Consider the following 13,470-nt stretch of genomic DNA (forward strand, 5'->3'; position numbering starts at 1 on the left):
CACATGGGTCGGGGTGGACATTATTGAGGGTGTGGACTGGAAAGTATCACACCAATGCAACTACCAACAATCTGGAAATTGGTCTTGATCAAGGACATATGACAAAACTAGTGGGAATGTGCATCGGCCATTGGTGGGGGGAGTGCGGGGGGTGAAGGGGAAAGGAGGAGCATGAATCATGTAACCATGTTAAAAATGAATATTAATAAATGTTTGAAAAAAATGTTACCAAATTGACAGTTTTTTGGCATAATTTTTCTCAATGTTGAATTTAGAATTTGCCAATTAAACTTAGCGTCTGAATTAGCGACTTTTATTTGAATATATTTAGGTTTGCCTTCAAGTATAGGTTTCAAGCATGAAAGTTTATTTGTAAAGCGTGAGCTTGGGGAGCTTAGTGCAAATCAAGAAAATAACATTCATTCTCAAATTCATTGAATTCATGACTGTCCATGTAAAAGACACAAAACCTATTGCTTTATAGGATCAAATAATTGTCAACAAAAAAAGAGTTTAAGTGGAGTGGCTAGATGACTCAGAGGATAGAGAGCTAAGCCTGAAGGTTCAAATGTGGTCACAGACTCCCATCATCTGGCCCTTACCACTCTTCTTTTTAACTTGGAACTGATACTTAATATCAATTCTAAGACAGAAGGTAAGGTTGCTGGGCTTTTTTTTTTTTTTTTTTGAGAAAAGAAAAATAGAGACAGAAAAGAAACAAATTATCACTTAGGTTCTACTTAAAGATATTCAACTTTAAAAGTAGAGTTTATTTTTTGTTTTTATTTTATTTCTACATCTTTTCCCCATGGTTACATGATTCTGGTCTCCCTCCCCTCTTCTCTTCTCCCTCCCAGAGCTGACAAGCAATTTCACTGGGTTATACATATATTATCATTGTAATGTAGAAAATGGCAGGATGGAATTCCTGCAAAATACAGGGTCAAGCCTCACCCAGAATTCCAGGGGACTCTCCCTGGAGAACTTTGGGTGAGGGGACAGTTGAGAGGAGTTAAACAGTTGTTTCCTGGGTGTTGAGGGGAACAGATCTTTCTGCTTGCTGCTCCTGATTTGGGGTTCACCTGGGAGGCCAGAGTGGCAAAAGCCATTGTGGTTTCTACTCAGAGTTTGCCTGTCTAGTAGCATTAGACCTTTCTAGCATCAATATAATAATTATTTAGTTATACAGACATTAGAAGTAATTACTATTAGCTTAGTGAGCAAGTTAGCTAAAGGTCTGCCACTCCCTCCTGGGAGGTGGGGGAAGGGGCAGCTTCAACCTGACAGTTCAGGGCTTCCCAGTTCTTATCCAAATCCTAATTACCCCCTCTTGCCTTCCTCTTCCTTCCTTTCTTTTGTCAATATAAGCTTTATCTTTAATATTTGTGCCTGGGAATTATTTGAAAATACTCACTGCAGCCCTTAAGCTGGATTCCTGTCAGTTGCCAGCCTAAGAAGTCTGATCCATCTCAGTCCTTAACATTAAGATATCTAGCTACACCTCAGTCCTCAATCAGACCTGTGGGGAATATAAGTTAGAGAAAGGGAACATTATTAAAGATTAGCCTCTGCTGAACTCAGCCCTGTCTCCATCTTTAACTGAAATCAACTGCTTGGGGGGAGAGGTTTGAGAGCAAGGAGTACCTAACCCCCTCCTTACTCACTCAAGCCTGTCTGGATGGGAGGAGAGTGTCTTGCAGACATCTGGCCCAGGCCAAAACATCAGCTTCCCCAATATTTCTGTTATTACAAACATAACATCATTCAAATCCTATTTCCATATTATTCATGTTTGTAGTAATCTTTTTTTTTTTTAACCCTTAACTTCTGTCTATTGGCTCCTAGGTGGAAGAGTGGTAAAGGTGGGTAATGGGGGTCAAGTGACTTGCCCAGGGTCACACAGCTGGGAAGTGTCTGAGGCTGGATTTGTGTAGTAATCTTTTAAAACAAGTGATAAATCATCTTCTTCTGGATTTCTACTCCTACAATTCTTTCTTTTGACCTGGATAGCATTCTTTCTCATACGTCCCTCAGTTTTCCTGAATCATTGCATTGCTTTTAATGGCAAAGTCAATCTCATTTGATTGTCCCACAGTGTTTCAGTTACTGTGTACAATGTTCTCCTGGTTCTGCTCATTTCATTCCTCATCAGTTCATGGAGGTCTTTCCAGTTCTTATAGAAATCAAACAGTTCATCATTCTTTATAGCACAATAGTATTCCATCACCATGAGATAGCACAATTTGTTCATCCATTCCCCAACTGAGGGACACCCTCTTGTTTTCCAATTTTTTCGTCACCACAAAAAGCACAGCTATTTTTGTACAAACAAAACCTTACCCATTTTTTAAAATTGTAGAGTTTCTTTTAAATAAAATCTTCTGTTTGATCATTTTGTCATTATTAAGTTATTTTCAGGCATATCTGACTTTTTTGTGACCCTTTTGGGACATTTCCTTAGTAAACATAACACTTTCCCCCTTAATTCATCTTAGAAATGGCAAGTCTTAGAAAATGAATAGGGTAGCTATATATATATATAAACTGAGTAAGGTAGCTCAGTGGATAGAAAGCCAGGCCTGGAGATAGGAGCTCCTTGGTTAAAAATGGCCTCAGATACTTCCTGGTTGTATGACCCTAAAAAAGTCACTAAACCCCAATTGCCTAGCCCTTACCAGTCTTCTACCTCAGAACAAACACTTAGTACTGATTCTAATACAGAAGATAAGGGTTTTTTGTTTGTTTTTGTTTTTTAAACCCTTAACTTCTGTGTATTGGCTCCTAGGTGGAAGAGTGGTAAGGGTGGGCAATGGGGGTCAAGTGACTTGCCCAGGGTCACACAGCTGGGAAGTGTCTGAGGCCGGATTTGAACCTAGGACCTCCCATCTCTAGGTCTAACTCTCAATCCACTGAGCTACCCAGCTGCCCCCAAGGTTTTTTTTTTTGCTTTTTTTTTTTTTTTTTTTTTTTTTTAAAGAAGCAGCATATGGCATGAATGTTTCCTATTTCTCACCAGCTTTGGGGGAAAAATACCCATTCAATTAATTGCTTTTTTAACCTATGGGCGAACTACAATTAATTTTTCTAGGATCAGTGTAGCTGCTAATAAAAATGGTCACCCATCCCTGGACCTCATGAGCCCTGATCCAGTTTCTGATAAATTGTTATCATGAACGAAACAACTGCACAAACTTATTAGGCAGATTTATGCAGGATTCGAGGTTTAACAACAATCATGGCAGTAAATGTCTTTTTTCTAAATGAGAATTCGCACAAGGCAGATGGCAACGTAGGTAAGGAAATGATGAGAAAATGCTGGGATGGCAGCAATAAAAGCAAACTAGAAAAAGCAAGAAGTTTGTTTTCCATGTTGTATTTAATAATCTTAAAGAACACATAGACTTTTAAAAGGTAACTTTACATTAGCAAAAATATGTGCAAATATTTTCAGTATGTACATGATTTTTTTCTTATTTAAACCTCTTTACAATATCAAAATTGTATCCATAAAAGTTTAAAATATAACAAAATAGGCCTTAATTTCAAGTAAAACATTCAGTGAAGATAAAGATATTTATAGGTCACGTAAATGCATAAGGAAATGGCATTCCTAGAACCTATTTGGGAAATTAGTCATTTCATGTATGGCCTACAAATACACAATGGGCTTTACAAACTTCCAACAACTTTATTGTAAAATATGTGACTGTGGTATTTTCCATCTCAGAAAAAAACAAACTGCGTATTCTTCCTATTAGACAGAGGCATACATTCTTTTCCTCCCAGGACTCATTTTACAGCTAGCTCTTTAGGGCTAAAATGGTCACTAAACAGGCAGGTCCAAAACTCAGAAGAAATTTGAAATCAGATTAAAGCCCAATATATCTTTGGAACATTAAAATATTTCTTATAATACAGTAACATTTTAGCTCGTTTGGGAGGTATTCAAGCAATGCTCCTTGATTTTATGATACTTCCACTTAACTATTCAGACCTGGCATACAAAGAAAAAAATTTATTTCTATAAGTAGTAAAAAGTAGTATGACATAGTAAATGGAGCACTGAATTTAGAGTCAGATAGTTCTGGGTTCAAATCCCAGGCCCATTATCTTCTTTCTACATGACCTTGGGCAAGTCATCTAACCTATTCAGGCCTTAAGTTTTCTTGGACAAGATGATTTCTAAGGTCTTTTCTGATTCTAAATCCTATGATTGTTATTTGTATTTGTTTTTCATTAGGAAAAAAAAAAAGATTCTGTCTTTGGACATTTATGATTAGCCACCAGACCTATGGAATTTCACACATAAATGCTAAGTATAGAATGTAGCCTTTAAATAAGACACACATTCTCAATTTAGTGGCTATACTTTTTTTTCTCTCTAAATGCAAGTTCTTTAATTTTAGGATGAAAGAAATTCAGACCCAATCATATTCCAATATTCTTTTTAAAAAAAACTATTACCTTCCATCTTGGAATCAATGCAATGTTTTGGTTCCAAAGCAGAAGACTGATAAGGCTAGGCAATGGGGGTTAAATGACTCATCTAGGGTCACCAAGCTGAAAAGTGTCAGAGGCCGCATTTGAACCCAGGACCTCCTATCTCTAGGCCTGGCTCTGTCTACCGAGTCACCTAGCAGCCCCTACTCCAATATTCTTTATAAAACCTAATAATGCATTGGCACTCAGAAAATATTAGGTAATCTTAACAATAACAAAGTTTGTTGTCTAAAAATCTGGACTTTTTCAATTGTGTGTACATACATATGTACATATCAAGCATATGCCTATTGTCAGTACTAAAATCTCTTTTAATTTAGAGCATCTCTAAAAATGTTTTCCACAGTTTAGTGATTTTCAACATCAAATATTTCCTCTGATATATTTTTTTGGTTTAATATATTATATGTTTAGAATTTACTAAAAGCTAGTTTTTTATGTAAAATGCAAGCAATTTTAAAGAAGGCTTATAAAATCTACCTCTATCACAATGCATTTATAAGTGTTAACAGTATGATAGCTTTTCTTTTAAAGTGCTCACACAATTTATGTTAGATTTTAGAATGACCTACACTACCAACTCAAATCAGTGTAGACTTTTAAAAACAAACATGATATGCATGTGATATCTACATAAACATTTCCTTTTACGCATGATATAGGCTGTCTGACCCCCAAAACATTCAAATGATCACATCAGAAAAGATGCACAATGCCTTCAGTGACTTCCTTTACCCCCGAGTCTTCGACACCTCTCTGCAGAAGTACATTTTTTTTTCACAAGTATATTAGCACAATTTTATAGCTTCTAAAATCTGATTAGGGCTCAATTCACAGAGAGTAACTTTTCTTTAACATGTGCTAACTTGGTATTGGAGAAAAGATTGGCTTTAATTACATTATCATAATAGATTGTAATGTTATAATGGAAATGAACCAGTCTAAATAGTTGTGGTCTTTATTTTTCATTGCTTTATGCTTTAGGCAGACCTGCCTACATTGATAAAGACAAGATGGAAACCTAATTTTCTCTGAGTTTCAGAATAACACAAAACATTGGTCCCAATCATTCTGGATGCATCACTACCACTGATTTACATTCTTGGGCTGGAAATAAATATGCATTTCCTTTTACATTGTTAACAAATCTATCCCTTTTCGTGGGAGAATCTTCACTATATATTCAGCATATATACTCTTAAAATTTGCCTCAACTGTTTTTCTCATTAGCCATTCCGTGCAAAACAGAGGTGAGCTGTTTCCAGTCCTGGCCTAATGACAGTCTTAAGAGAAAAACACACAAATGGTTTTTTAAAATATGCAATAGAAAACAAAAGAGTTTTAAAATTCAAAGAAATAGTCAAGACAAAAAATGTTTCCTTAGCATAACATGGGTTTGTAAATATTGCTACACAGTCCAAGGTGGCGCCGACTTCAGTAGCTTTCCATCAGGAAGCAAGTCGACGCATTGCCTGTAGAAACAAAGTCAAAAAAGTAAAAGTGATACATCTAAATTTAACTGGCATCTGTGCCTTCTTTTTAAAATTCTGAGTTATGTTCGTTGTACTCCTTTTGGGTGTATCTCCCAATAGAGGTGTTCCTGAAGAGTTGAATACAAACTGAACTTTTACAAATCCAATCACATCATAAATGCAATAGAAAAGCAAACTATTGAAAGGAATGAGGCCCTGACTCCTCTTCAAAGTCAAGTAATACACCAAACTGTTAATGCAGGGGTCGGCAACCTTTTTGGCCATGAGAGCCATAAATACAACATTTTTTAAAATGTAATTTCGTGAGAGCCGTACAGTGCTCACAGTGCGACTCCTGTAACAGTGCCTGAAAAAAAATTGATTTTATGGCTCCTGCAGAAAGAGCCATATCTGGCCCTCAAAAGAGCCAGATATGGCTCGAGAGCCATACATTGCCGACCCCTGTGTTAACGGCTTTTTGAAATCTCATTCTGGGGTCTTCCTAAAGCAGGAGTATAGCTATAGTCTGTGATTATAAATTTTTTAAATTGAAATATGTATGTGTGCATATATTTATATATACCTACATTATATGTGTATATTAAATGCTTCTCATCACAGCTTTGCTACAAGACAAAACAAAACTGGATCGATTATGTATAAGAATCAGAATTCAAAGTTATCTCAAAGATTTGGGGATTGATTTTCTTTACAAAGATAAATGTGAACTCAATTTTTATGAATATAGGCTGAGAATATTGAAGATGTTTAGCCTGGAGAAAAAAACAACACAGAAATAGATCCAAAGGGTAGGAGCTTTAGGGAGTTAAAATAGTATTTTCATAATGTAAACTGTCCCAAAACAAAGGGGTTATCTTACAGTTAGGATGACTCCTTGGGATACCTTTTGTACACACTTTTTTTGAGTCAGTTCCCAATCAGACATTCAGAATCAGTGCTTTTTAATGTATTAAAAATATAATAAATGATTTATTTTAAGAAATAATCATACCTCATCCTGGACATCCAGACCACCCTCATTCACTTCTCTGTCCATTATTTCAAGAGGATCTTTATATTCTTGCATCAGATTTATCTTGACAAAGAGAACAAAGTTACTACTTACTGAAAACATAATTACCCTTCTCACTGACCTAATTTTACTTTTGTAGACCTGACTGGAGAGCTATGATGGGGATTAACTGGGAAAGTTAGAAGCAGGGATATAACTAGGGAGGACAATGTTCTGGGATCAGCCCTTGAAAAGGCATTGTAGTGGGATGGAGATGTGAGGTATGGACTCCCAAATCATGCTCGAAAAACAATGGAAAACCAAGAGGTACATAGTCAATAACAAATATTTACTATGAGTACCTGCCAAATGCCAGGGAGAGCAATGGAGTGGCCTGACATCAGACAAAAGGAATGCTAAATAGAGTTCTGAGTAAAAAGGTAGGATCACTAACGCATAAAGTATATTCTTTGACTAAATTCAGTAGGGTGAGAAAATTTAAAACAAGGTTCTCAATGCTGAGGTTACTCATTAAAGTCAGATCAGACCCGGCTAGCAATTTTTTTTCAAAGTTGAGATCTCCTGTCTATTTGGTGAGAAGGTTCCCAAAACATGGAAGCTTTTAAAAAACCAAGAAGTTTCTTTTATTTTGTGAAGACAATATCAAATCTGAATAGAACTTCATTTTTCTTTCCATCTGGGCTGTGGAACAGCAAACTATTTTTGAAATCACTTCTGATCTGAGAGCTTCCAAATATCAAAGGATTGTTGTATTTAAGGTACCTAACTCCTATTTATAAACCTGAGTTTCATATGCAATCTTCTGCAAAGGCAATATGTGGCTAATGTCATACACAAAAAACAGGTTTTTAAACAAATATGGGTTAAACATATCGCTTCAAGTGTGGGGGTCTTCTTATATGACCAAATGACTTTTTAGAAAGCTTTCTATCTCTTTTGAAGAAAGGCACAGAGATTGAATGTTTACCTTTTCCAAGATAGGGTCTTGAACAGTTTCGTTTTTAATTTGACTCTGTATGTATAACACAGCATCATGAACAGTCAGGAAGAACATGTCCTTTACAATGTTATCTTCATAGAAGGCACATTGTTCCAGCTTTGCTATCACATGGTCTTAGAAGAAAGATTTTCAAAATTATGTTCAAGTTAAGAGGAATGAAAGAACTACAACTCCACACCATCCAAGTAGAAGATTAATATCCTCTTGCTTCGGACTCCAAAAGTCAACATAGACATTCAATTTGCATTCCCAGGGAAGCAAGGATATTTTTCAAACACTGACATCCTAAAAGTTGATATAGTTTCAGAAGCAGCTAAGTTGGAGGACCTGCATTCAAATCTAGTCTCAGATACTTCCTAGCTATGTCACTTAACCCAAATTACCTAGCCTTTAACACTCTTCTAAGAATTGATACTAAGAAGGTAAGAGTTGTTTTTTTTAAAGTTTATATAGCTTCTATGTACATAGTTATTTGCATTTCACTTCCTTCATTAGAAAGTGAGCTTCTTCCAGGCAGGGATCATATTTCTGCATTTCTTGGTATTTCCCCCTCCCCCTGTCCCTAGCTTAGTTAGCATAGTACCTTGCACATAAGCACTTAATAAATATTTGTTGACTGGTGATAGCCCTAAAGTAATCATAGTCACACACACACACACACACACACACACACACACACACACACACACACACACACTTGAGCTAGAAAAGTAGTTATGTACTTCGTGTTGAAAGAAAATTAATACAATTTGTCATATGGGTTGGTTCTCTGAGGAGAAGGGTGTAAGATAGGGGAAGTTAGGTGGCTCAGTATATAAAGTACCAGGCCAGAAGACAGGAGGTTCTGGGTTCAAATCTGCCCTCACACACTTTCTGTATAAGTCACTTAAACCCAGTTGCCTAGCTCTTACCATTTTTTTGCCTTGGAATTGATACTTGGTATTGATTCTAAGACAGGATGTAAGGATTAAAAAAAAATGTTGGGGATAACTATGAAGATGTAAGAAACAAACGATCCCAATAAAAGCTTCTTAAAAAATAAAATAATTAATCAACAAGAATCTATGTGCTTACTATGTGTCAACCACTTTTTTAAGCTCTGAGGATACAAAGGAATGCAAAAAAAAAAAAAAAATCCCAGCCTTCAAAGAGTTTACATTCTAATGGGGTTAATACAACATGTAAATAGGTAAGTCCATACAAAATACATACAGAGTAAATCTATGTACTGTTCCAAGAATTTACATTCTCCTAACACATAGAATATATTTGTATAATAGCTTTTAAAATTCACTTCAAATACAATTCATATAATCCAATTACTCCAATAAGTCCCATAACTCCAATATTGATTTTACACACAGATATACTAATACATTTTTTCTGATTAAAAACATTTTTTCCTCTAAGAAAACTTTTGCCTCTCCAGAGAGCCATTGTTCTCCTTTATCTATACTACATTCAATAATTCTGTATATTTGTGCAGGTGAATGTATGTATATATGTATGCACTGGCTTTCAGCACAAATTTGGCACTTAATTATGTACTACTTTCTTATATTCTCTGCTCTGTGTGTATCTGTGTGTACATGGGGAGGGAGGAATAATCAGGGGACCTCTGATCAATTCAGTTCCCCTAACCTATCTGATAAAATTGTAGCATGAGAAGGACAAATACTAAAGGTGATGAGATGTTAATGAAATTATAAATAAGCTATGCCCCTGGTGACAAAATATGTAACTCAAATTTCAAGATTGCTTTTGTAAGATTTCTTCTTCCAGAAGTATCAAGAGAACACACAAAAAACTGTACCACTTCATAATAACTTATAATCTGCAATCCTTCTGATGCCCACTTTCACAAGCAAACTTCAGGTCTTTGTCAAGGTAAAGGGCCATATTTATTGTATATCTTTTGATGGAGTAGGAGCTGTGAGTAGAGAAGGGCTGGTCTGAGTCTTTTCAACTTCCTTTCTCTACCCCCACCTCTTCCACTATGGCCTCCAACCCTGAGGGTCAGAGTTGAGGCAGCCTGCCCAACCTGCTTGGGTAGGGTTCATGCAGAGCACCAGCTTAAGGCCACAGACCTGGCCACTAGGTGTTGTGTGTTGAGTTTCCCTTTTCTCAGAGTAGTCTTTTACAGTCAGGTTCTTTTTTTGTTTGTTCATTCTTCCAACCTATTTCTTTGGACTTTATGTTAGTATTGGGCTCTGCTCATTTCTGGAGGAGGGAGATGTCTGGCTTGGTCTCTTGTCCCTTTATGCCCCTCTGCCAATTTCACAATCCAGTCTTGAGCTTTGCAAGTTTTCAGTGCTCCTGAAGTACTATATTTTTTTATATAAAATATTCTATATTTTATATAATTATATAAAATATTATATTTTAGGAAAGAAGTCTGTTCACTATTCTTCTGGTCTGAGTGCTCAAAGTTCTTGACTCAAGTTTGAGTTTGTTGGCCTGTGTATGGTTTAATTTTAGTAGACTCTTGCTGGACTCAATTGTTGGTCCCCTAAGAGGTTCTGTAGATTCAGAGTGACTGGATTGCTGGCTCCCCTTTGGTCTGGGACATTCCTCTCCTGGTTATTCCACTGCTGGCTTTTACACTGGGCTAGAATTGAGTAGTTTTCTAGTCTCATTCACCTAGCTAAGTTTCTGGAACTTTTTTCCTTTGCTCAGTACCCAGTTAGGCCTTATGCTCCCTTGAACTGCACCTTTCCACCCTAAATTGGGGACCCAGAACTAGGTAGTAAAAAACAAAACTTCCAAACGACACCTGTTCCTGCTGTCAATCCCTGGGATCTCTTTCTGCCCCAAGACTTCCTGCCCAAGTTCTCTAACTGGTGCTCCTCTTTCTTTGCTCTTCACTTCTTGCCAGATCCCACCCCAGTGTCTATAGACCTCTCTGTCCTCCTAAGCTGCCTTGAGCTAGAAAAATTACTCACCCTGATTTTTTTCTTGACTTTCTTCATCAGAATTCAATCTAGTCACTATGGAGGTGTACTGGGTAAGCCAGGCAAAAAATATTTCCTCTCACTTCATCATCTTGATTCCACTATTTATTTCTTAATCATTTAACAAGTATAAAACTATCCTTTTTTTAAAATTAGGTTCCTATTTTTTTTTATGTGACACTGAGAAAGTTTTTGAGTTTCCAACCTTTAACCCCATTTTCTTCATAGGCTCTATGATTCTTATTCCATAATTTTGCACAGTGCTGTGCTTTTTTTCCCTTAACACATATGTTCATGATAGCAGAATTGCCTATACATCCTTTCCCCATACAATATCATAAGCTTCTTGAAATATGGGCCCAGGTCCTCTACTTCTTATATATTCCAAAAGAATAAAAATTCTGTACATCGGATATAACACAAAATTACATATGTTGACCTGACTGGAGAGAGAAATATTGGTTCTGGGCAAACAGAATAGAAAATTGTTCTACATCTTTCCAAGTGTCTATATCCCAAGAAAAACCTCTTCATATTCAAGGAAGCTTTTCTTCAGAGAAGTGGGAGGGTTAGGGAAAAGATCCACTTGAAGTATTTCATTCAATGGGAAGGCCATCCTTACCCACATGTGAGATGCTCACACTTTTATATTTTCTCACTGATGCAATTCAAGTCAATGGAAGGGGTTTCAATCCATTTCCAGTACTACTGAATGAAGAGAAAGTTGTGTATTTTCACATTCAAAAAGATTCTCATACACAAAATCTCCAACTTCCAAAGGACTGGGATGAGAAGTGGCAAGAAACTCTGTGAATAAATATATGCACGCATAAACACACTTACCTTTAAGTGAAGCAAAGTACACATTCACATCAATTCGGTGGAATTCTTTTACAATCTGAAAAGAAAGGGGAACTTTTAATGTTGATGTAAATTCACATGTGATTCATATGTTGGTGAATTAATATAGCTATATTTCTTTAGCATCTAATCATGAAAGTATTACACAGCTTTAAAAAGTTCCTCAAATAAATAGGATTTTGCACTGAAGCAAAGAAGTATAGCTGATGCACTGAATGTTAGGGAAGATGCAAAAAGATCTTAGCAGGCTAGAAAACTGGTCAAAAATCTAATAAGATAAACTTTAATAAGGATAAATGCAGTATCTTGCACTTAAGTTGGAAAAATACACTTCATATATACAAGATAGGGAAGTTATGGTTGCACATCAATTCACCTGAAAAAGATCTAGGAATCTTAGTGGTCTTCAAGTTCACTACAAGTCAACAATGTGATATAGCAATTAAAAAATAATGAAGGCTTGGGTTTCATTAAGAAGAATATTCATCTTCAAAGAAAGAATTGGCAAGTTGAAATAAGACATAGTTTTATGCATTCATAGATCTCTTTGTGAAATGATGCCTCTTCTACTGAGGGGAGGAGAGGGAAGGAGTTAAGTAGGTATTTTAATGTAACAAATAAATATATAAATAAATTTTAATTAAAAAAAGTCTCACTTCTTGGAATAGGAAGGTGACACTCCCTCTTTACTTTATCCTGCTCAGGCCACAACTTGAGTATTAGGCCAGTCCTGATTAACACATTTTAGAATGGACATTGATAAGAAGGAAAGCATTCATCAAAGGACAACCAAGTTGGAAAAAGTCTCAAATTCATGTCATGTGGAGATCATTGAAGGAACTGGGGATATTTAGCCAAGAGAACATATTTATGTTAGACCTGTCATCTGGAAAAGGGATTATTAGTCTAGAACAGTGATTCCCAAAGTGGGTGCTACTGCCCCCTGGTAGGTGCTGCAGCAATCCAGGGGAGCAGTGATGGCCACAGGTGCATTTATCTTTCCTATTAATTGCTATTAAAATTTTTAAAAATAATAATTTCCAGGGGGCTAAGTAATATTTTTTTCTGGAAAGGGGGCAGTAGGCCAAAAAAGTTTGGGAACCACTGGTCTAGAAATATACTATCTCTGCCTCCTTGGCTCCATGTCTTGGCTAATGTCCCGACTTCTTTAAGAAGCCTTTCCTGGTCATCCTTAATATTAGTGCCTTCCCTCTGAGATTCCCCCACCCAATTTATCTCATATATATATATAATTGTTTGTACATAAGCATTTGCATATTGTCTCCCCTATTAGACTGAGAACTCATTGAGAGTTTTTTGCTTTTCTTTGCATGCCCAGCACTTGGCACATAGTAAGCATTTAATGATAATAATGAACATTAGTTTACTGACTGCTTGGATCCAAAAGGAAGAACCAGGTGATAGATGGAATTAACAAAGAGTCCAATTTAGACTTGACGGAGGGGGAAATGTCCTAACTATTACAAACTATCACAAAGTGGAATGGGCTACTTTAGGAAGCAGTGAAGGTTTTGCTGGGTATGTTGTCAGAATTTTTGTTGTTGTTAGGGATATGGGAAGTTTAGGTTAGACTAGATATGTCTGTTCTAGCTCTGAAATTTGGTGATTCGGATCAGTTTGCAGAGAAAGCAA

At 36.4% G+C, this 13,470-nt stretch overlaps 1 protein-coding gene across 1 annotated transcript in view; it reads right to left on the reverse strand.

Moving 5' to 3' along the window:
- Positions 1–5,891: 5,891 nt before the first annotated feature.
- The window catches only part of SLC26A4 (solute carrier family 26 member 4), a 60,812-nt gene continuing 53,233 nt past the window's right edge, over positions 5,892–13,470 (reverse strand). Inside the window, exons 17-20 of the mRNA XM_044677249.1 lie at positions 11,800–11,854; positions 7,973–8,118; positions 6,985–7,068; positions 5,892–5,972 (exon numbers count right to left, since the gene is read on the reverse strand). Coding sequence (XP_044533184.1) covers positions 5,949–5,972; positions 6,985–7,068; positions 7,973–8,118; positions 11,800–11,854 — 309 coding nt within the window. The 3' untranslated portion in view covers positions 5,892–5,948. The remainder of the gene's footprint in view (positions 5,973–6,984; positions 7,069–7,972; positions 8,119–11,799; positions 11,855–13,470) is intronic.

Source organism: Gracilinanus agilis, chromosome 5 (genome assembly GCF_016433145.1).
Source record: "Gracilinanus agilis isolate LMUSP501 chromosome 5, AgileGrace, whole genome shotgun sequence".
In the NCBI taxonomy this organism is placed as follows: domain Eukaryota; kingdom Metazoa; phylum Chordata; class Mammalia; order Didelphimorphia; family Didelphidae; genus Gracilinanus; species Gracilinanus agilis.